Source organism: Aquarana catesbeiana, linkage group LG04, assembly GCF_042186555.1.
Source record: "Aquarana catesbeiana isolate 2022-GZ linkage group LG04, ASM4218655v1, whole genome shotgun sequence".
In the NCBI taxonomy this organism is placed as follows: Eukaryota; Metazoa; Chordata; class Amphibia; order Anura; family Ranidae; genus Aquarana; species Aquarana catesbeiana.
Genome location: NC_133327.1, coordinates 115,295,849 through 115,319,038, shown reverse-complemented (window position 1 = coordinate 115,319,038; position 23,190 = coordinate 115,295,849). Strand labels below are relative to the sequence as shown.

At 41.2% G+C, this 23,190-nt stretch overlaps 1 protein-coding gene across 1 annotated transcript in view; it reads left to right on the top strand.

Annotated features, from left to right (window-relative positions):
- Positions 1–23,190, top strand: part of LOC141141191 (ephrin type-A receptor 3-like) — a 348,950-nt gene that overhangs the window by 67,614 nt on the left and 258,146 nt on the right. Inside the window, 2 exon segments of the mRNA XM_073628888.1 lie at positions 2,949–3,013; positions 4,378–5,038. Of these exon segments, the coding sequence (XP_073484989.1) occupies positions 2,949–3,013; positions 4,378–5,038 (726 nt within the window).

Here is a 23,190-nt window from a genome sequence, read left to right as displayed (position 1 = left end):
CTGTCATTTGAAGTAAAACACATTTTTTTTATTGTGCATTAAAAAAAGAAAACAAATAAAATTAGACATGCTAACCGCCAATAGAAATTAACCATCATCCAGAGATAATTCTGAAAATCATCTGGATTATTCTCCTGGAGCTCCCGCAGCAAAGGCATATGACATATTATGTCATGTTTAATAAAGCAACCAATTTTTGGTCCAAGAAATCCTCCTCCTCCTGTTCCTGGCCTGGACTTGGGTCAAAGCAATAACTCCAAGGCCAATAATAAATAGCATGTTATCTCCTCCGATTCCGCAACATGTCTGGTTGATGACCGGCCATCCAGAAACTGAAAAGCGTGAAATGAGAAGCTCGAAAAGAAAAGCGTGAATCAACACTCACCAAACTTCTACTAACACGAAATTAGCAGAAGGAGCCCAAAGGGTGGCGCCTGACAATTGAACTTCCTCTTTATCGTCTCGTAGTACATATAGTACGTCACTACTCGTTCGTGTTTGTTGGCCGACAATTGTGTAACAAAATCCAGGCACACGCCTTCGGACAAAAGTCTCGCCCCCCCCCCCCCCCCAGTTATACCTTGGCAAGTCCCTAGCTAAATTTACTTAAAGTGGTTCTTAAGACAGAAGATTTTCTTTTTACCATAATGCATTGTCTGCATTAAGATAAAAAACCTTCTGCATGCTGCTCCCCACCAGCCACCCCTTATACTTTCTTGAGCCTGATCTTGATCCAGTGATGTGCACAAGAGCAGAGGCTCTCTTGACTCTCTCTTTCCTCATAGGCTCAGACATAGCAGTGGGAGTCCTTGGCTCCCGCTGCTGTCAATCACAGCCAGTAAGGAGGGAGTGGGGCAGGGTCAAACCGCACTCCGTGTGTCTAATGGACATACAGAGTCGCAAAGTCTGCTCAAGAGCAAGCATGCATGAGTGCCCCCATAATAAGCAGCTTGCTATGGGGGCATTCGGCGGGGGGGGGGGCCAGGATCACTGACGAGGGATGTGAGAAGAGGAGGATCAGGGTTGCTCTGTGCAAAACCATTGCACAGAACAGGTAAGTATAACTTATTTATGTTTTAAAAAAATAAAATGTGAGACTATAGAATCTCAAATCTAAATCTGAATCAGTATTTCTTAAATCTGAACTCCAGTCTTACCTTCAGTTTTATACAGTTGTAGAGACTCCTCTCTCGTACTGATTTTTTTTTTTCTGGATCTCCGTGGAGTGCTACTTTGTCAAACCCCTGTGAACAAAAAAAGTGAACCATGAAATCACAGCACACAAAAAAGTGCACAGAGGGTGCAGAAATGGGCAAACCTCCGAAGAGGAAGGGCCTTTAACCCTGAACCCCAAAGGGTACAAGGTTCCTGAGCAGTATGGTCTACCTAGGCTGAAGCCAGGTGGACCCCACTTCTAAGGGACTAGCCAAAGCCAGTCCACCAAGTACTTGGTGAGGGGCTCTCCTAAAGAGAGACCCCTCCAGATGGGGATATGCAAAAGATCCGAAAGCCACAGAATCTCCCGTCGTCATCAGTTCGGGCCCCTGTTAACCTACATCCTCTGTCTCTGTGTAAACACAAAAAAAAAGAAAAAAACACACATGCAGTGTAAGTGAATAAGGAGTAAAAAAAAAAACTAAAAAGTGCTATGTGCAGTGCACAGAACAGTCGGTCTTTTGGCCGGTATACAAATTGCCCTGGCTGGCCAAAAGGCCCGTTCAAGAGGCATTGTGCAAAATAAAAGCATAAAGGGACATGATCAAGTGCCAGTGAAAACACCATGGCGTGGTGCAACCCTGGGACTCCACCCCCAGAGGGCACATCACCAGGGAGCTCCTTGCATCTCTTGTACTGAAATAGCTTACTCTGATTTTGCTGCATGCTGTGAGCTTCTCACGTTGTGCATTAGAAACTGCAGTAAGTCAAATAAAGCTCATCTTATTTCCTGGATAGAGAATGACCAGCATCTTCTAGCTCTTTCCTCCTCTCCTGGACTTACTGTCCTTGGCCTGCCTATTGAATATATAAGATTTCAGTTCTTTCAACCATGAAGGATCAGCATTAAATGTGTTTGTTTTCTAGAGAGGTGATCAAGAAATGTCCACTCCTCCAGACTGACATCCACCCCTAAAGACATTTTGATATTTGCATAGTTTCTCCCAAGACCCAGCCCACTGCTTGCATCATATCTGAAGGCTCTTGGGAGGAGGGCTGAGGCAGGGTGCTGTGATGTACAGCACCCTGTCGAGCCCTCATACCAGCCATGTCTCCATTGCATAGAAAAGCACAGAGACCCAGTGATGACGTCACTGAGTCTAAAATAAGGTATGTAATGAAAATGGACATTTTATTAGCATGGTAAAAGGATGAACCATGGCAGGCGAAATATAAACAGATTAAACTTCATCTTTAACATAGGCCATGGAAGTCACACATATCTTAGGGAAAATGTAGTTTGTAAAAAAAGCATAAGAGTTAGCTCACATTGCACATATTGGAGAATGCATTCATAGACTTGAGAATTTTAATTGGTTTTGATGCACTTAAAGATCTTCATTCAGTTGCCTTAAATAGAAAATTTAGGTCAACAGAGCAAAACATTCTGCATATGAGACTTTTTCTTTTCTTAATGAACATTAGTCCACTGTATTAATGCATCTGGCTCTATTAAATAAATTGGTTTTGAAGATGAACTGAAATATAATTTACATCAATATTTGCTTGTTTGAAAAAGACTTCCATGCACTAATTATTTCATCTGCTTTTCTGTGAAGACATCCAGAAAACATACAATTTCAGTGCCAACTGAGGACTGGATTTTTGTTTCATCCGTAATGTACATCTAAGCATATGAGAATCTAACAGTGGTTGAATGAGGTCTTGTATGTATCATCATTGCACAACCTAAGCTCAAAATTTTAAGTGTTTCCTTTCTGTTTTTGTTCCAGTAACCTTACTTGACTCTATGTCTGCTGCTGGAGACCTGGGATGGGTGGCATATCCATCAGAAGGGGTTAGTATATGAAATGCATTGTACAGTTTCATCGAGAATCCTTTAATTGCCGTTAACATTATCTCTTTTATGCTAGTTAGTAAAACTTAGAATACAAATCCAAGTCACCAGTATGAGAACCCCTGCATATACATAAATCATACTTGACTAAGTATGTGTACAAGTCTGCATGTATATACTTAATATACCCAAAAATACACTATATTGTCAAAAATATTGGGACACTTGCCTTTACATGCACATGAACTTCAACGGCATCCCAGTCTTAATTTGTAGGGTTCACTATTGAGTTGGCCCACCCTTTGCAGCTATAACAGCTTCAACTCTTCTGGTAAGATTGTCCACAAGGTTTAGGAGTGTGCCTATGGGAATGTTTGACCATTCTTCCAGAAGCACATTTGTGAGGTCAGGCACTGATTTTTGCCACCAGTTTGCCATTGTCAATAAAAATCTTGGGCATTTGCAATTACCTCAAAGTTATAAATGCAATGTCCTGCACTATATAATTATCACCTTCAGTTTTCCTCTTTGATCACCCTTCTGATGTCTGTGCTAATTTATCATTTTCTGGGGTCAGTCTAGGCAGGAAGCGACTTTGCCAAAAGTAAAGTCATAATGCGATGCTGAGAAAACATATATCCTAATGTAGAATATTAATCATTAGCATCATTATCACCATCCTGTAATTTATTTTTTCTGCATAGCCCCCTAAAATATATTCAGTAAAACCTTGGATTGCGAGCATAATTCGTTCCAGAAACATGCTTGTAATCCAAAGCACTCATATATCAAAGCAAATTTCCCCATAAGAAATCATGAAAACTCAAATTATTCGTTCCACAACCATTTATTCATAGGTCCTTCAGTTTATAGTCCATATAAAAAGATTATAGCAATGTGATAGGTTGTGTAACCATAAAATGTTCATCCACAAATGGAAGCCTCCACAAGAGAAATAGAAGCAAAATCCAGCAGGAGCTACAGAGTATAAAAGAGAAGAGAGGCGCCTCTAGGTGTAGCAATACATTGCTAAATGTTGTACCTTCATTAAATGTAACCATATTGCTACACTTACAGGGTGCCTCTCTTCTCTTTTATACTCAGTTGTGACATCACGGTACTTGTATATCAAGACATCGCATGTATATCAAGTCAAAATTTTGACTTGATCAAGTATATCAAGTATATATATACTTGTATATCAAGTCAAAATGTTGCTTGTCTTGCAAAACGCTCTCAAAACAAGTTACTCTCTAACCAAGGTTTTACTGTAAGTTGTAATTGGCAGGGTGTTTGATGCCAGGCCTAATAACTATTCATGTTTGTTTTGTACACTCATTTATCATTGTGTTCATTTATACCAGTGGGAAGAAATCAGTGTAATGGATGAAAGAAATACGCCCATGAGAACGTACCAAGTCTGCAATGTATTAGAAGTCAACCAAAATAACTGGTTGAGGACCAGCTGGATCCCAAGAGGAGAGGCCCAACGTGTATATATTGAAATCAAGTTCACCTTGAGAGACTGCAATAGTCTACCAGGGGTATCAGGCACCTGCAAAGAAACCTTCAACATGTACTATTATGAGTCCGACAACAGTAACTTGTGGCACATTCATGAGAATCAGTTCATTAAGATTGACACTATCGCTGCGGATGAAAGTTTTACCCAGGTGGATGTTGGTGACCGGGTCATGAAACTTAATACAGAAGTTAGAGACATTAGCAACTTGTACAAGAAAGGTTTCTATTTGGCTTTTCAAGATGTTGGAGCATGTATTGCTTTGGTATCAGTCCGGGTCTTTTACAAAAAGTGTCCAACGACCATCCGTAACTTGGCCCTCTTCCCTGACACCGTTACTGGAGGGGATTCAGCATTAGTGGAAGTAAAAGGAACATGTGTCAATAACTCAGTGGAGTTTGACGTGCCTAAGATGTACTGTAGTGCTGATGGTGGTTGGCTGGTACCTATTGGTCGCTGTTCCTGCAAACCAGGCTTTGAAGAGAAGAGGAATGCTTGCCAACGTAAGTTCTCTTCTTTATTCCTGTTAAGAAACAACATTGTGGGCTTTTTTTAGTGATTGTTATTATTTATCTGGAGTCACTCTTGATGTCAGTATCATTTCGACAGCTAATAAAAAAAGTGTACTTTTTCTTAGACAGACATTACATTTTACAAAGTTTGCTTCTCTGCTGGAATTGATTAATGAGAAATGAACCCTGAGCAGATAAAAGACATTGGGGTTGATTTACTAAAGGCAAACCCAATTTGCACTACAAGTGCACCGCAAGTGCACTTGGAAGTGCAGTTGCTTTAGATCTGAGGAGAAGATCTGAAATGAGGGGAAGCTCTGCTGATTTTATCATCCTATCATGTACAAGCAAAAATGCTAAGTTTTTATTTCCCTTGCATGTCCCTCTCAGATCTACAGCAACTACACTTCCAAGTGGACTTGTAGTACAAAGTTGATTTGCCTTTAATAAATAAACCCCTACGTCACGGAGTATCCCTACTGCAAGCATAAGTGATACATAAATCTTTAAAACCCAACTATGATCCCCACATTTTCCCTGCAATGTCCCTCTCCTTCCCTCCTGAAAGTCTCCCAAGTTGTATTTTTTGCATTTTTTACTCAATTTTCCTGATGACTTTGGCTGGTTATGTGATGCTGCAGGGTCCTGTTTCTGGTTTCAGGGCTGGGAGGTCCTCAGTAGGGATGAGCCGAACACCCCCCGGTTCGGTTCGCACCAGAACCTGCGAACGGACCGAAAATTTGCACGAACGTTAGAACCCCATTGACGACTATGGGACTCGAACGTTTGAAATCAAAAGTGCTAATTTTAAAGACTAATTTGCATGGTATTGTCCTAAAAAGGGGTTGGGGACCCGGGTCCTGCCCCAGGGAACATGTATCAATGCAAAAAAACTTTTAAAAACGGCCGTTTTTTTGGGAGCAGTGATTTTAATGATGCTTAAAGTTAAAAAAAAAGTGAAATATTCCTATAGATATCGTACCTGGGGGGTGTCTATAGTATGCCTGTAAAGTGGCGCGTGTTTCCCATGCTTAGAACAGTCCCTGCACAAAATGTCATTTTTAAAGGAAAAAAGGTAATTTAAAACTGCTTGCGGCTTTAATGTAATGTCGGGTCCTGGCAATATGGATGGAAATCAGTGAGGCAAACAGCATGGGTACCCCCCAGTCCATTACAAGGCCCTTTGGGTCTTGTATGGATATTAAGGGGAACCCCGCACCTAAATTAAAAAAAGGAAAGGCGTGGGGCCACCAGGCCCTATATACTCTGAACAGCAGTATACAGGAGGTGCAAACAAGACAGGGACTGTAGGTTTGTTGTTAAGTAGAATCTGTTTGTAATTTTGAACTGGTACATTTTTAACGTGTTTAGCTCCAGCCAAAAAATCTATTTTAAGCTTTTTGGAAAACATAGGGAAAGGTTATCACCCCTGTGACATTTGTTTTGCTGTCTGTGCTCCTCTTCAGAAGATTTCACCTCATTTTTTGTCCCAATGACAAATGTTTTTTGAAAATTTGGGTTTTTTTGTGAAACAAGGATTGGTGATAAAGCATCAGTGGAAAGGAGAAATGTTTTTCCCATATTAACTCTTACAGGAGAGAATTTCCCTTCCTAGGAGTAGATTTCATCTCACTTCCTGTTGTCTCCTTCCGTTTGCTAGTAGGAGTCGTTTGTAAGTTGGATGTTTGAAAGTAGAGGCCTGCCTTATATACTCAGCAGAAATTTGGGCCTTAGGTGTTGTTGTGGCCACAACACTGTAAGCCCTCACAGGGCCCTGCTGTGAAATATTAGATCAAGAATTGTAATTGCAATTGTTGAACAGGGGCTGAAAAATTGGGCCTTAGGCACTGGTGCTGGTGCCACAACACTGCAACCCCTCACAGATACTCTAGTTGGAACACAAAAAATGAGCTCTGCTGCAAAGTATTGCATCAAAAACTGTAATTACACGCCCCTGTTAAACAGGGGCTGAAAAATTGGGCCTTAGGTACTGGTGCTGGTGCCACAACACTGCAACCCCTCACAGATACTCTAGTTGGAACGCAGGAACGAGCCCTGCTGCAAAGTATTGCATCAAAAATTGTAATTACACGCCCCTGTTAAACAGGGGCTGAAAAAGTGGGCCCTAGGCACTGGTGCTGGTGCCACAACACTGCAACCCCTCACAGATACTCTGGTTGGAACGCAGAAATGAGCCCTGCTGCAGAGTATTGCATCAAAGATTGTAATTACATATATATATGTAATGATACTGCAGCTAGCAAAATCAACTGCCTGCCTGTAGTATGAGAACACCACCAACCTTCTACAGGTAGCTTTAGGTGAACACTGTGCAGAGCTCGCCAAAAAATAACTTGTAGCTTATTTAGCTGCCTGCGGTAGTGATAGGATCAGGAAAACACCACCAACCTTCTACAGGTAGCTTTAGGTGAACACTGTGCAGAGCTTGCACTGCACTAACTTGTAGCTTATTTAGCTTCCTGCGGTAGTGATAGGATCAGGAAAACACCACCAACCTTCGATAGGTAGCTTTAGGTGAACACTGTACAGAGCTCGCCAAAAAATAACTTGTAGCATATTTAGCTGCCTGCTGTAGTGATAGGATCAGGAAAACACCACCAACCTTCTACAGGTAGCTTTAGCTGAACACTGTGCAGAGCTCACAAAAAAATAACTTGTAGGTTTAGCTGAACACTGTGAGGAGGACGCACTACACTAACTTGTAGCTTTAGCTGAACACTGTGCAGAGGTCGCACTACACTAACTTGTAGTTTTAGCTGAACACTGTGAGGGGGACGCACTACACTGACTTGTAGCTTTAGCTGAACACTGTGCAGAGGTCTCACTACACTAACTTGTAGCTTTAGCTGAACACTGTGCAGAGGTCTCACTACACTAACTTGTAGCTTTAGCTGAACACTGTGCAGAGGACGCACTACACTAACTTGTAGCTTTAGCTGAACACTGTGCAGAGGTCTCACTACACTAACTTGTAGTTTTCGCTGAACACTGTGAGGAGGACGCACTACACCAACTTGTAGCTTTAGCTGAACACTGTGCAGAGGTCTCACTACACTAACTTGTAGTTTTAGCTGAACACTGTGAGGAGGACGCACTACACTAACTTGTAGCTTTAGCTGAACACTGCAGAGGTCGCACTACACTAACTTGTAGTTTTAGCTGAACACTGTGAGCAGGACGCACTACACTAACTTGTGTCTTTAGCTGAACACTGTGCAGAGGTCTCACTACACTAACTTGTAGCTTTAGCTGAACACTGTGCAGAGGTCGCACTACACTAACTTGTAGTTTTAGCTGAACACTGTGAGCAGGACGCACTACACTAACTTGTAGCTTTAGCTGAAAACTGTGCAGAGGTCTCACTACACTAACTTGTAGTTTTAGCTGAACACTGTGAGCAGGACGCACTACACTAACATGTAGCTTTAGCTGAACACTGTGCAGAGGTCTCACTACACTAACTTGTAGTTTTAGCTGAACACTGTGAAGAGGACGCACTACCCTAACTTGTAGTTTTAGCTGAACACTGTGAGCAGGACGCACTACACTAACTTGTAACTTTAGCTGAACACTGTGCAGAGGTCTCTCTACACTAACTTGTAGTTTTAGCTGAACACTGTGAGGAGGACACACTACACTAACTTGTAGCTTTAGCTGAACACCGTGCAGGGGTCACACTAAACTAACTTGTAGCTTTAGCTGAACACTGTGAGGAGGACGCACTACACTAACTTGTAGCTTTAGCTGAATACTGTGCAGAGGTCACACTAAACTAACTTGTAGCTTTAGCTGAACACTGTGCACTACACTAACTTGTAGTTTTAGCTGAACACTGTGCAGAGGTCACACTAAACTAACTTGTAGCTTTAACTGAACACTGTGAGGAGGACGCACTACACTAACTTGTAGTTTTAGCTGAACACTGTGAGGAGGACGCACTACACTAACTTGTAGCTTTAGCTGAACACTGTGCAGAGGTCTCACTACACTAACTTGTAGTTTTAGCTGAACACTGTGAGGAGGACGCACTACACTAACTTGTAGCTTTAGTTGAACACCGTGCAGAGGTCGCACTACACTAACTTGTAGTTTTAGCTGAACACTGTGAGGAGGACGCACTACACTAACTTGTAGCTTTAGCTGAACACTGTGCAAAGGTCACACTAAACTAACTTGTAGCTTTAGCTGAACACTGTGAGGAGGACGCACTACACTAACTTGTAGTTTTAGCTGAACACTGTGAGCAGGACGCACTACACTAACTTGTAACTTTAGCTGAACACTGTGCAGAGGTCACACTACACTAACTTGTAGTTTTAGCTGAACACTGTGAGGAGGACGCACTACACTAACTTGTAGCTTTAGCTGAACACTGTGCAGAGGTCACACTAAACTAACTTGTAGCTTTAACTGAACACTGTGAGGAGGATTCACTACACTAACTGTAAATAGTCTAGCTGCCTGACTGTGGTACTAATAGGATCAAAAGAACACCAGCAATTTTCTTCAGGTAGCTGTAAATACTGTAACAAGACAAGCCTGCCTGTCAGTAGGAAGATAACAGGAACGGATCTAGCTAAACTGAATGCAGTGTGTATATATATATATATGCAACACCTGGGATGCATATATATACACAATATACTGTAAATGCAGCTAACCCACTGACTGTCCTGCCTAATCTAGCTAACTCAAATGAAATGACACTGTCTCTCTCTCTATCTCTCAGCACGCCCGAACACACTACACAGGGCCGCCGTGCAGGCGGCCTTATATAGTGTGGGGAGTGTTCTAAACCCCCTGAGCCATAATTGGCCAAAGCCACCCTGGCTTTGGCCAATTACAGCTCTCTCTACCGACGGCGCTGTGATTGGCCAAGCATGCGGGTCATAGTGCATGCTTGGCCAATCATCAACCAGCAATGCACTGCGATGCCGCAGTGAATTATGGGCTGTGATGCGCCACACGAATTTGGCGCGAACAGCCCATAACGTTAGCAATTCGGCGAACGATCAAACAGCCGATGTTCGAGTCAAACATGGGTTCGACTCGAACGCGAAGCTCATCCCTAGTCCTCAGTGGTGCAGAGAGTGTCACTGATGTAATAAAATTAGTGCTGATCTCTGCACAAATACACAGCAAATACAGGGCACTCTTTGGGGGGCAGGCCCATGACACCCTGCACTCAGCACACAATGTTCTCTGTCTTCATGTTAAGTTACACTGGGGGTTTTTCAACTCAAATAACTGAGGGCAGCTCTGGATTGAAGGTGAGTACTGCAGCCGGAACTGTTTTTTTTAACAGCACCTGTTAGATATTTCTAATATACAGTATATGTTTATATACAGTATATATAAATATATATATATATATCTATCTATATATCTATATAGATATAGATATATAGATAGATATATATCTATCTATATATCTATATCTATATAGATATATAGATAGATATATATAAACCAGAGTTAGGCTTTAAACACTCACAGTCTAATTTGTAAACTCAAACAACTTATTGTTTTGCTACTATGATTTTATACTTAAACTGAAACTTAATAAACAAATCTAATAGAAAACAAATTCCCCCTGGATTTACAAGCATTGATTTACTTATGTAATCTTTGTTGTAGACCACTTTATCTTGTAATGTGGCCCTGGTCCAGATGAGTACCTTCTTATTGTCCAGATTTTGACATAGCAGTTCCATTTTAGGATCCCAGTGATATATTGGTGGTGGAGCGGTCCAAAATGTGGGCAAATTTGGGCACTGTTACAGTGGTCCAATGATTGCTGATCCTTCTCGCCTCCCCAGGCATTCGAAACAATTTAACTAGATGCTGGGACAGGCGAGGAGAGGTTAAAGTCTACCAGTATCTGATTTCATTATGATGAGGATATACAATTATTATTAATAATGCGGATCTTCAATGCATCTGAACGCTACAAAAAAAAAAAGCGCAACTCAGATAATAAATACTCACTTCTCTAAAAAATGCAATTGAAGGTCATAAAAAATAAATCAAATGTGCAAATCAACTAGAAAATATATAGCATTATGTGCATTTATTCCAAATATATAGGAAACATCAAGTCCAAATAGTAATCCAGTCACCAGTGTGGCAATGTGAACTTAATAATAGGATATGCTTTGTGTCTCCACCACCCATGCAAACTAGCCGCTCATCTCATGGCTGACCCCTGTATTACCAGAAAGATCATAGCACACTTTGTACCCTTCAGGGATTGTGACTCCGGATATCACATAGTAAATCTTCACTCTAGCCCACATATAGGCACACAAATTTACAGATGCAACAGATGTACATATGGGAGCAAAGAGAAAGCACAAAAGACCTAGTGTTATCCATTTTAAAGGAGTTTAATATTAGTTAGCACTGTCTGCAGTGCTCTATTTGTAAATGCAATACCCCTATTTTCTTATATATTAAATTCCTCTGAAATGGAAAACACAATGTTGATAGGGAGTGTGAAGTTCCACTAAAGTTGTGTACCATCAAACACAGCATTGGTCCGGGCTCCAGATCGGTAACTGGCAAGACTGGTCTCTGATCATAGGACCACTGTGACAGTGGCCCTATGATCGCTGATCCTTCCCTCCCCCCTCTGAACTGTTTAAAGGGACGCTGGAGTGGGCAGGAAGGAGTTAAGGTCTACCAGTATCTGATTTCATGATGATGAGGATATACAATGTACAATGTACATATATTATGTTGTGTACCATTAGACTTGGCATGTGACCACGCCATTAGAGGCACCTTCATTTCTGTTGGGAGTCTTTATAAGGTAGAAAAAAAATCTAATTTTCCTATAATAGCCTACCATTTAAACTATTAGTCGTTGACACATTAATAGGAATTATTCTCGGAATGGTAGCTGGGGAAAAACTTTTCTTTTAAAATGTACTAAAATCAGTAAATAACAGGATAAAATGAAGCCTAAAGTTAATTTCGAAATAGGGTGTAATTGATACCTGCCAGGAAGAGCTCTCGGAACAATTGATTTATTGGGCTTTAAATGTAGCTGTATTCTCATATCCATTACGAGAGATTATAATGTACAAGTGATTGGAGACCAGGCCCCCACACTTCAGACGCTCAGTTCAAGAAGTACTCAGGGACAGTATGTGGGTTGGATAGATAGTGACGGGAAAAAGCATATTACACTTTTTAAACCACTACAGAATACCCCTTGGTGCTCACATTTAACCCAAGTATGGATCGTTTTAGCTTCAACAGAAATGAAGATCTTGCCATTTTTTCTAAATAAAATACTGAGACATTGTGGAGCTTTCTACATCTTGATCTGCGACCGGAAATTAGCTGCTATGGTCCAATATACTCTCTAAAGGGTTTTAACAGAAAGATGGCTAGGATGAACCAAAAGAGTTAAATAGGGTTGTAGGATTAAAGAAGTGTGGTATATTTTTTGTAGTTATTATTATATTTGCCTTTAAAGTACAGTATGTACAAAACCAAAACTTTTCTTATTCAATTTTTGTTTGAAAAGGGAATAGTTGAAGTGTATGTAAATTCTAGCAATGAAGTTCTCCTACTTGCTCCCTTTGAATCTTTTAGATCCCTTTCACACTAGCAGTCCGATCAAGTCCGCCTGTCAGGTTTTCAGGCAGACCCGATCGGACCCTCCATTCTCCTCTATTGGCCAGACATGTGTTTGTTTACACCTGCCTAAATCCAATGCGATCTGATCCGCTAAAAACAGATGGACGTCATCTAGCGGATCAGATGGCTGTCGGGTGTAAATGGACAAGCGGTCCTATAGAGGAGAGCGGGCTGTGTCTGTGTCTGCTCAGCATAAGCAGAGCAGACGCAGACCAGCCATCCGCCTGCTCAGTGGGGATCAGCAGACATTTCGCTCGCTGAGCAATCTGACTCCTCCCCGTGAGAAAGGGGCCTTAGATATACTTTGAAATAATATCGTTACATCTGTACTATATTTAAAAAAAAACTTGATCCTGCCAGAAAACTTGTCAGCTGATAAGTCACTGTGATCACTGCTTGTACTGCCTGTAAATAGTTAGCATTCTTCCCAGCGATTTCTGTGGATTACAGAACACCTCCCACAAAGTTATATAGGAGAGGAGAGGTGTTCCATAGTTCTAAAAGCTTATTGTCCTAAAATGAAGATGCTGCTCCACAATAGATGAAATACAGTGTGTTGCCACCAAAAGTGAAAGTAAAAAAAAATCCCAAATCTATCAATAAAAAAAGTTATTTTTCAAATGGGACACTTGTTCTTATGATGACTATCTAATAGGGATTTTCATCACTTTAAATAGATTTTCTCTCACTTCCTGCTGAATCTACATTGTGTGTCTTTTTAAAAAGGGTATTTAACTCCAAGAACAAACATTCAGTACGTTGCAGCTTACAGTCCTTAGATATGGTGACTGCATTCGTTTTTTTTTTTTATGCTTTTTTTCCATTTTTGCACCTGGTGATCCTACCAGTAATGCACTTCCTGTGCTAGAGTGACAACGCTCACTCCCTATAATGTATCAATGGAGAAGCAGCATTGTCACCTGGGAACAATGTTACTGATTGGAATGCAGCACAGACAGTACAGGAAGTGATCAGTTTACTGGATTTCTGGTAGGATCAACAACTATATTTTGCACAGATAGAACAAAAAGCTTTCAATAATATATTTAACGATCAAAAGGGATCAAAAGGTACAAAATAGGTGAAGCTCCTTATGTAAAAGATTATTTTGGATGAGATTCTACAGACTCGGCTTTAACATTTAAAAGAGATTCCTAATTTGTTCTTGGATCTGCAATTTTTATCGTTATTCCTATGTCCCAATTATATTAAGCTTAAAGCTGATGTATGTTTTGCCACAAAAACATGACAAAAAGACTGATACGTGGTATAGCAAAAATTTGACAATCCCAAACACCCCTGTCTTTAATGGATAGTCCCTCTTTTTAACCCAAATTCCTCTGTCCATCTTTCCTCCTCAACTGCTCCTCATTTAAGTTCCATATATTGATCTGTATTTAGGTGTCTATAAATACATTAAAATATGTCTTTGGAACATTCCATGAGGACAGAGATTAATGGGGTTGATTTACTAAAGGCAAATAGACTGTGTGCTTTGCAAAGTGCAGTTGCTCCAGAGCTTAGTAAATGAGGTAAAGCGTCACTTTGCAAAGACTACCCATTCACGTGAAAGGAAAATTAAAAAAAAAAATTGAATTTTTGCTTGCACGTGATTGGATGATAGAAGTCAGCAGAGCTTCTGCTCATTTACTAAGCTCTGGAGCAACTGTACTTTGCAAAACGCTCAGTCTATTTGCCTTTACTAAATCAACCCCAATGCATCCTTTGGCTAAAAAGTTGTCTTGTTAAGTATTCTTTACCCTAACTCAAGTTAGGGCTATGAGTATTCAAAGCATCTTCATACCTTTACACACAGGGTGTTTCCCTTCCTAGTATGAACATCTTGTACTGGTTGATTATGAAGAGGTGATGTGTGTACATGGAGAAAATAAAGAGAGGGGCATTTGTTCTGGCTTGCTGAGTGACAAGCCTCTATCAGCTGCTAGTGCTGCAGCCTCCTCTGTCCCGATTCTGAGCCATGAATAATTTACTGAGATTGCAAACTGAAGTTGAGTCCGGAGAATTCCCTGCGGCATTCGCTACCTTCAAGCCTGAAGCAGTGACCTTACAGCTAAAAGCTGATGATATTAAACCTGCCTCGCTGCACTTTAACTGCAGGATTAAACATAGTAAAGTAGCACAACGGTCTGGGAGGCACACACAGTGCAGAAAATGCCTAGATTAATTGGATAACACTTATGTTATGGCTAGACCAGCAGGCTCACCATTGCAATACACTGCTGCCGATTTGCGTTTAATACTGGCATTGACAATGTTCTTCTATTAAGCTAATATTTATATTTTATTTCTTTTTTTGTGTTTCAAAATGTGATTTGAAGGCAAATTCCACCCAGTTTTTATCTATAAAACAAAAAGAGGGGTTTGGGACTTTAAATGAGGTGTTGGGGCTCACACATCTCCATCCCTATCTATATGCAAGAAGAATAATTTTTTTCAGTTTTTTTCTATGCACTTGCAAAACTGAAAAGTATGTATAAAAAAAGACAATTTAGGCCTTGTTTAGAAGGCTTAAAAAGGAGACACTCAGCACACATTCTTTATGCCTGTCCACTGATGCCAGGCCTAAAGGGTGGCATAAGAAATGGTTTTAAGTGGATACGCCATGAGCAATTTTTTGCAGCATTTATGTTGTATTGTAATTGAGAGAAAAAATGGCTGTAATGTATTTGCAACACCAAAGGCCGCAAAACCTTTGTATTTTCATTATGCCTCCAGTGTGGAGCACAGCCAAGATTAAACCTACAACAAACATGGCTCAAGAGTACACAGAAACCAAATCCAATCCTGCATCCAGTGTCTGTGTATATCAGGCCTCAGAACACCCTGTAATTGCAGTTTTTTTTTTATTTTTACCACCTGCCCACTTATTTGTCCAGGGTTCTGGGTACAAATTTGTCCTGTGAATACGAAATGCAGCTTAAACACCAGATTCAATAGTTTTGTTTTGTTCTATGTTCAGTAGTGCTAAGGTTTTGTCAGTAATGTAACCAGAAAATTCACGTCCTGCACTTATCCTACATGATTGCCAAAAACAGAGCAGTGGTAAGGCACCGTAAACAAATGAGAAAAATCTTGCCTGGTTTATACATCTACAAAACTGTCCTCCCAAAGGTGAGCACAGACAACCCTTAGGCTTCATGTACACGGGACGTTTAAAAACCTCTCCTGAGCGATGGAGCTTGACAGCTAGTATCCGACATTTAAAAACGTCCGTTTAAATGCCACGTTTGTGCGCGTCTAGCTGCGTTCGCGTTTAGAAGTGTTTATTACATTGTAAATGGTCAGAAATGTATCTCCATTGAAAACGCCTATAAACGAAACATGGCTAAACCCGAGTTACCGCGTTAAGACACATTTTCACGCTGTTACAAGAATTTGGCGTTTCAAATGCCAATAAACTTCCATCTTGAAAGCAATTTTTTGCTTTAAAAAAAATGCCACTAAACTCAACTGCCTCTAAACTACTATAAACTACTCAGGGTACATGTACAGATAAGATAACATAGAGGAGAGTTCAGGGGCCCAACTGCTCCCAACTGCTGTTTATCAGCAGCAGTGTACATGGGGCCTAAGGGGTCTATTTATAAATGTTTTCACATAAGAGTCACAAAACCTTCATCCACGATCCACACGCTTTACTAATTGGATCAATGTGTGAATCATGGATGAAATGTATGTGATTCTAGGGTTAAAAGATTTATAAATAGACCCCTAATGTTAGCAGCATTCAATTTCTCTTCTGTAGTGAAAACTTTAATGCCCAGTATACAAGGCAGTCCTGATCGGGTCCACCTGTTCTTTTTTCAGCCTGACCCGATTGGAACCTCCATTGCTTGCTATGGAGCAGTGGATGTGTGTTCGATGACATCCACCGAGATCCGATCCGATCCTGTCCGCTAAAAACAGACGTCTGGCAGATCGGATCAGATGACAGTCGGATGGAAATGGACATGTGGTCCATTTCCATCTGACCGCCCCATAGAGAACAATGGGCTGTGTCCGTGTCCGCTCTGCATCAGCGGAGACATCCCCGCTCCATGTGAAAGGAGACTTATGCCCCGTACACACGGTCAGATTTTCCAATGGAAAATGTGTGATAGGACCTTGTTGTCGGAAATTCCGACCGTGTGTGGGCTCCATCACACATTTTCCATCGTATTTTCCGACACACAAAGTTTGAGAGAAGGCTATAAAATTTTCCGACTACAAAATCCGTTGTCGGAATTTCCGATCGTGTGTACGCAAATCCGACGCACAAAGTGCCACGCATGCTCAGAATAAATAAAGAACTTTGTGTGACCGTGTGTATGCAAGACAAGTTTGAGCCAACATCCGTTTGAAAAAATCCTAGGATTTTTTTTTTTCGGAATGTCCGATTAATGTCCGACTGTGTGTACGGGGCATAAGAGTGCCATGTCACCCAAAATCAGTGTAGCGCTACCCCTAAAGCAGCTGCTCGATTGTATCAGGTCCCTCTTCTCTGCACCAGTGATGACCTACCCTTACCTGGACCTGAGAACACAGACGCACCTATAGGGGTAAGGGCTGGTTGAGCAACAATGAGTAACAGTAGCATCAATACACATTTACATGTGGTCCAAGTCAGAGTAATTTTTGCCAATTGTTCCTCTCCAGCCAGTATACACCTGGAGTAAAGCAACAAAGCTGGTTCATGAGTAACCACAGAACTACCAACAGTATCAACAGCAGTTTATTCTAACTATGCAATCACAGACCCTAGTCTAACACTGATCAGTGGGATACTAAATACAGTCTGGTGGATGTTGGGGTCCTTATGGTGGTGCTCTTACTCCCCAGTGGATGGTCGTGTAATTGGTTGGGATTGCAGCCCCTGAGTGGTGGAGTCAAGCGAAAGGTAGCCCACAGCCCTGGGCCTACCTTTCCAACCTGTGCAGATTCGGAAGCGCCTCTGGGAAATTGTAGGCAGGAACAATAGGGCGCTTCAGACAGCAGAAACACTACACTGCCAGAAGTACTAGAATGGTAGTACAGTCTCTAGAGCAGTGTAAGAGATTGTGCTGAGTATATTTTTAGGCAGGGCATTTGCATTGTATGATGCAAGTGGGCATCTTATATGATTTTAAGGGGCATGTTTTAATCAATAAATGGTTTTACACTGTGGAGGCTTTTCTTCCTTTCTATGATACTTGGCATATAATAACTGTCTGAGGAGTGCAGGAGGTCCTTGATGGTTAAGTCCCGGAAGATTTGCCCCCTTAATGACTAGGCCATTTTTTGCGATATGGCATTGCGTCGCTCTAACTGACAATTGCACGGTCTCACAACGCTGTACTCAGACAATATTGACGTCTGTTTCTCCCCACAAATAGAGCTTTCTTTTGATGGTATTTGATCACCTCTGTGAGTTTTATGTTTTGCACTATAAACAAAAAAAACCCAATATTTCTTACTTTTTGCTATAATAAATATCCCCCAATTTTTTTTTAAACAAATATATTCCTTAGTTTAGGCTGATATGTATTCTCCTACAAATTTTTGGTAAAAAAAACGCAATAAGCGTATATTGATTGGTTTGCGGAAAAGTTATTGCGTCTACAAAATAAGGGATAGATTTATGGCATTTTTGTTATTAATTTTTTTTACTAGTAATGGCGGCAATTTGTGATTTTTATCAGGACTGCGACATTGTGGCGGACAAATCGGACACTTTTCACACTTTTTTGGGACCAGTGACATTTATACAGCGATCAGAGCTAAAAAAATAGCCACTGATTACTGTATAAATGTCACTGGCAGGGAAGAAGGTTAACACTAGGGGGCGATCAAGAGGTTAAGTGTGTGTCCTAGGGAGTGTTTCTAACTGTGGGGGGGATGGGACTGCCTGGGGGAGGAGACCGATCATTGTTCCTAAGCAGTAGGAACAACAGATCTGTCTCCTCACCCCTGATGTACAGCTACAATGGCTCACCCAGGGGAGCCAACCTGCTGCAGTATAACTGCGGCAGCTGGTCCACAAGTGGTTAATCCCTGAGCAATGCAAGTGCTTAATGTCCCACTGTAAATTAGAGGGTCATGGAGATTTGGTGAGTGAAGAGGAAGTTAAATTGAATAGTGGCTTGGAAGAGGCACAGCACTGAGCACTTTGTCTTTTTGCGGCACTTGACATTTTTGTATATAAGCATGGATACTTTTGAGATTTCGATTGTGACCGAGTCTCTTAATATGATACACATATTGGCTTGAACACATAGCACTTTGCATATATGTATAAAGACTGCAGAAATATGCATTCTCCACTCTGCCACTCTTAAAAAGTATGGCAGCAGTGAAGTGATTACATGATCAATAGGAAAGCTCGGTAAGCAGGAGGGCTGGACCATGTTTGATTTTTGGAGGAAAAAATTGAGTTCTGCATAAAACCTCTGCTGCCCATGTTTTTGGTTGTTTTGCTATGCAGCTTCTCCAAAGGTAACCTCTGTTTATGTTTTTTTTTATAAATCATACCCTCATTTTGAATTGCCAGGTTTGTGCCAGCGTAACTTCAACATAGGGATGAAAAAGGCTTCAGTCTGCTTCTGATTTGCAGATTTGCAATTGCCTACTTTGACCACTCCATACTGTTAAAGTGTCATTGAGCAAAGCTCAGGTGACATACAAAGCAGACCAATTAGTGAGAGTATTGATCTGTTGAATATCTGACTTGTGTAGTGGAAGGAAGGAGGGCGCCTGGTCTGCTGCCCAGAATTCAGATGTTTCCTATTGATTACGCATGAATATTCAGTTTTATTTACTACCTCATTATTCAGTCCGAGGATAACCAGTTGCAGGCCAAGAAGCAGTTCTCCAGTCCTTCCCCTGCTCATTGCTTTCTTCCTAAATTGCACCTGTCACTTCTCTATTCATCTGCTGCTTTAATCCACATTTGCATTTCATGATCAGGTAGCTTTTGCATCTCTTCCCATGACACTGGCACACTCTGTGGTGCTTTACAAACCAGCATCTAGATGGAAAGCCCTAGTTTTATCTCCTAGATTATCTGACTGAGGTTGCAGGTGGTTTAGCTTTTTCCTTTACAGAGAATAAACCACTGATACTTATTTCTATGAAGTTCTGTTCCTTTTCCTGCAGTACTGGTGATGCTTCCTGCAGAAGTTGTTGTTCAGATAGTGCTGTGTCACTTCAGTAAGGCTTTTAGGTGTTTCATTAAAAATTATATTTCTACTGATTGTTACCATATTGGTGTTTGGGTACAGAATTCTGTAGTCCCTTTGACACTTGCTGTGGATGACAAATAAGCCTTTCTTAGCATAAAGTTCCCATTTTGTATGGTTTCCTTTAAGAATGTGTGCTTTGGTTTTCAAAGACATTGATGGGTTTCAGGTCAGGCTTCTTTCCACTGCACAGGTCATATAGAGTTTTTTCTGTTGCATTTCCAGTTAAGCAGACTCTTTCATGATTTCCTTTCCCCAGTATGTTGTTGGCATATTTGCTTCAAAAAGAATGTTTCTTCCACTTTAATATGGATCTCTCCATCATTTTGTACTGGATAATACACAGCCCTTCAGAGAGCCCTCCAGTCACCCCGCCCTCATCACAGAGCACTTCAATCACACAATCCCCCCATCACAGGGCCAATGGTTGTTATGGTGCTGGTAGCTGGCCCACCCACACCTTGACAACTCATGATGCTGATCCAGGGCAAACTGGGTCCCATGTTCACAATAAAATGTATACTGAAATTAGAACGACATACAGTACATGGAGAGTCCAAAGTCCAAATGGAAACCTCCACAAGGGCATTAGAAGCAAAATTCAGCAGGAGCTACATAGTATAAAAAAGAAGAGAGGCACCTCTAAGTGTAGCAATATGGTTACATTTAATGAAGGTACAACATATAGCAACTCACATGGTTGATGATTAAAAGAGGCACATCTATGTATGCAGGCATCCAGGGTAAAGCTGTCCACATAGACCATCCTCCGTGCCGCCGTCTCACATCACTGTCAGTCTGCAATCTTGACCGTGAAGACTACCCTGCAGTAGAGCGATCTGAAAGCGAGGCTTGAAGAGCTCATGGAGCACAGCGTGGAAGGGATGATTTCGATAGCGGTGCGGAGAATGGTCTGTGTGGACAGTTTTACCCCGGATGCCTGCATACTTAGATGTGCCTGTTTTAATCATCAACCATGTGAGTTGCTAAATGTTGTACTTTCATTAAATGTCACCATATTGCTACACTTAGAGGTGCTTCTCTTCTCTTTTATACTCAGTTGTGACATGATGCTAATTGTATATCAAAACAACACATGTATATCAAGTCAAAATTTATTTTAAAAAGTTGTATTTTAGACATTTTGCCAAATGTGTTGCTTACTTGGGCAAGAAATTCTTCATATATATCTTGAACTTCATCTGTGTTATGTATCAGGTAGGGCACAGTATGTCATGATTAAAGCCTGAACAGCCAAAACGTGTGGTCTTTCTTGTGGCTGTGTTTCACCATGATCTTCAATAACTAGATATTCTTTTGCTGATGTTCACTGCTGTGTTGGCTTTTCATGCACTGTGTGTACAAGATTTTTTGAGACCTTTCAGCCAGAGCACTGGTGCTTCAGTATTGAATGAACTGTGGAGTGGGGGTTGTAACACTTTTTCGGAGCACAGTATACCTTGAGTATCATCAATAAATGTGAGAAAATACCATTTCTTTCCTGGAGTCTGAGCTTTCCTAGGACCACATATATCTGAGTAAATTAAATCCAGGGGATGTCAGACTCTGCTGTTGCACTTATGTCTCTACAATCAGGCTCAGAAAATGCTGACAAGCTTTGTAGGTGATATATCGCTGGATGGGGGACATTTCAGTATAAAGGCTAGCAATGGTGGATGGAGGCAGGGGATAGTACAATATTAGTGTAACTGCACCAAGCTCACTGACTGCATGCTTGCTCCAGTTGAGTGACACATTAGGTAGTAAATTCAGAAATCAGGATAAACACACAGGTGCCTGCATCTTAAAAAACAGAAGCCTCTATAATTCGCTGATCACGGGTTTCATTAAGCACAAATTTTTAATCAGATTTTTTTATTGAATTTTTTTAATAGAAAAAAATAAAATAAAAAAATTCAATAAAAAAAAAAAAAAAACACAACTGTGTTTTTAATGCATTTATAGATTGGTTGGCCAGCATTTCTTTTCAAAAGATATTTAGCCTGATGAAGATCAGGGCCCCTGACGACATCAGACGCATGATGATGAAACGCGTAGAGTAGGACCATTGGGACATGTCACTTCCGCCATCTTGGAACGCAGGTGGAGTGCAAACTGGTGTTCCTAGGTTGATTTGAATGCTGTGATTCATCTTGTGACATTGTAAATGTGTTTTTAACTTTATTTTAAATACAATTTGGATATACTGCACTATGAGAGGCTTCTTTTTTACCTCCCTCCTTGAGCAAGTTCTGGCATGAGATTTTAAAGTTGCAGGAGCACCGCTACTGATGGTCCAGCCTGAGATGTTCCTTTGATATTTAGAACAGTTGTATAATTCAAGCAGAGATATCAGATACCCAATGCTGTTCTTGACTGTGGATTGGAAAAAGCTGCGCTAAAAATAAAGTCCAAAACAGTTGACATCAAAACAAATGAGTGTTCTTAAAAGTACGAAGGGTCATGATAACACCACAGTTTGCATCCACAAATAAAGTGCCCGACCACTGTAGCTGTAGATTAAGCTTACCGGATGGCAAGCTTTAAAGGGCAGGTGGCTTTAGCCCAGTCTAGGCCTTTAAGCTTGCTGATGACCACAATAGGAGCCGTATTCAGATGATGAAGATCGCTCCCCTGGACTCCTCTGCTGCCACTTCCAGCAACGTCTTCTCTCTACTTCCTCCCGCTGTTCTTGGCTGCCTGTAATAGGGGTCAAAAAGTTTCGGTGAGTGGTTTAAGTTTAAGTCTGGGCTCTGACTGGGCCACTCAAGGATATTTACAGAGTTGTCCCATAGCCACTCCTTTGTTATCTTGGCTGTGTGCTTATGGTCGTTGTCCTGTTGGAGGATGAACCTTCACCTCAGTCTGAGGTCCAGAGCGCTCTGGAGCAGGTTTTCATCAAGGATGTCTATGTACATTGCTGCATTCATCTTTCCCTCAATCCTGACTAGTCTCCCAGGTCCTGCCACTAAAAAAATCCCCACAGCATTATGCTGCCACCACCATGCTTCACTGTAGGGATGGTATTGACCAGGTGATGAGCGGTGCCTGGTTTCCTCCAGACATAACGCTTGCCATTCAGGCCAAAGAGTTCAATCTTTGTTTCTTCAGACCAGAGAATTTTGTTTCTCATGGTCTGAGAGTCCTTTAGGTGCCTTTTGGCAAACTCCAGGCAGGCTGTCATGTGCCTTTTACTGAGGAGAGGCTTCCATCTGGCCACTCTACCATACAGGCCTGATTGGTGGAGTGTAGTGCTGCAGA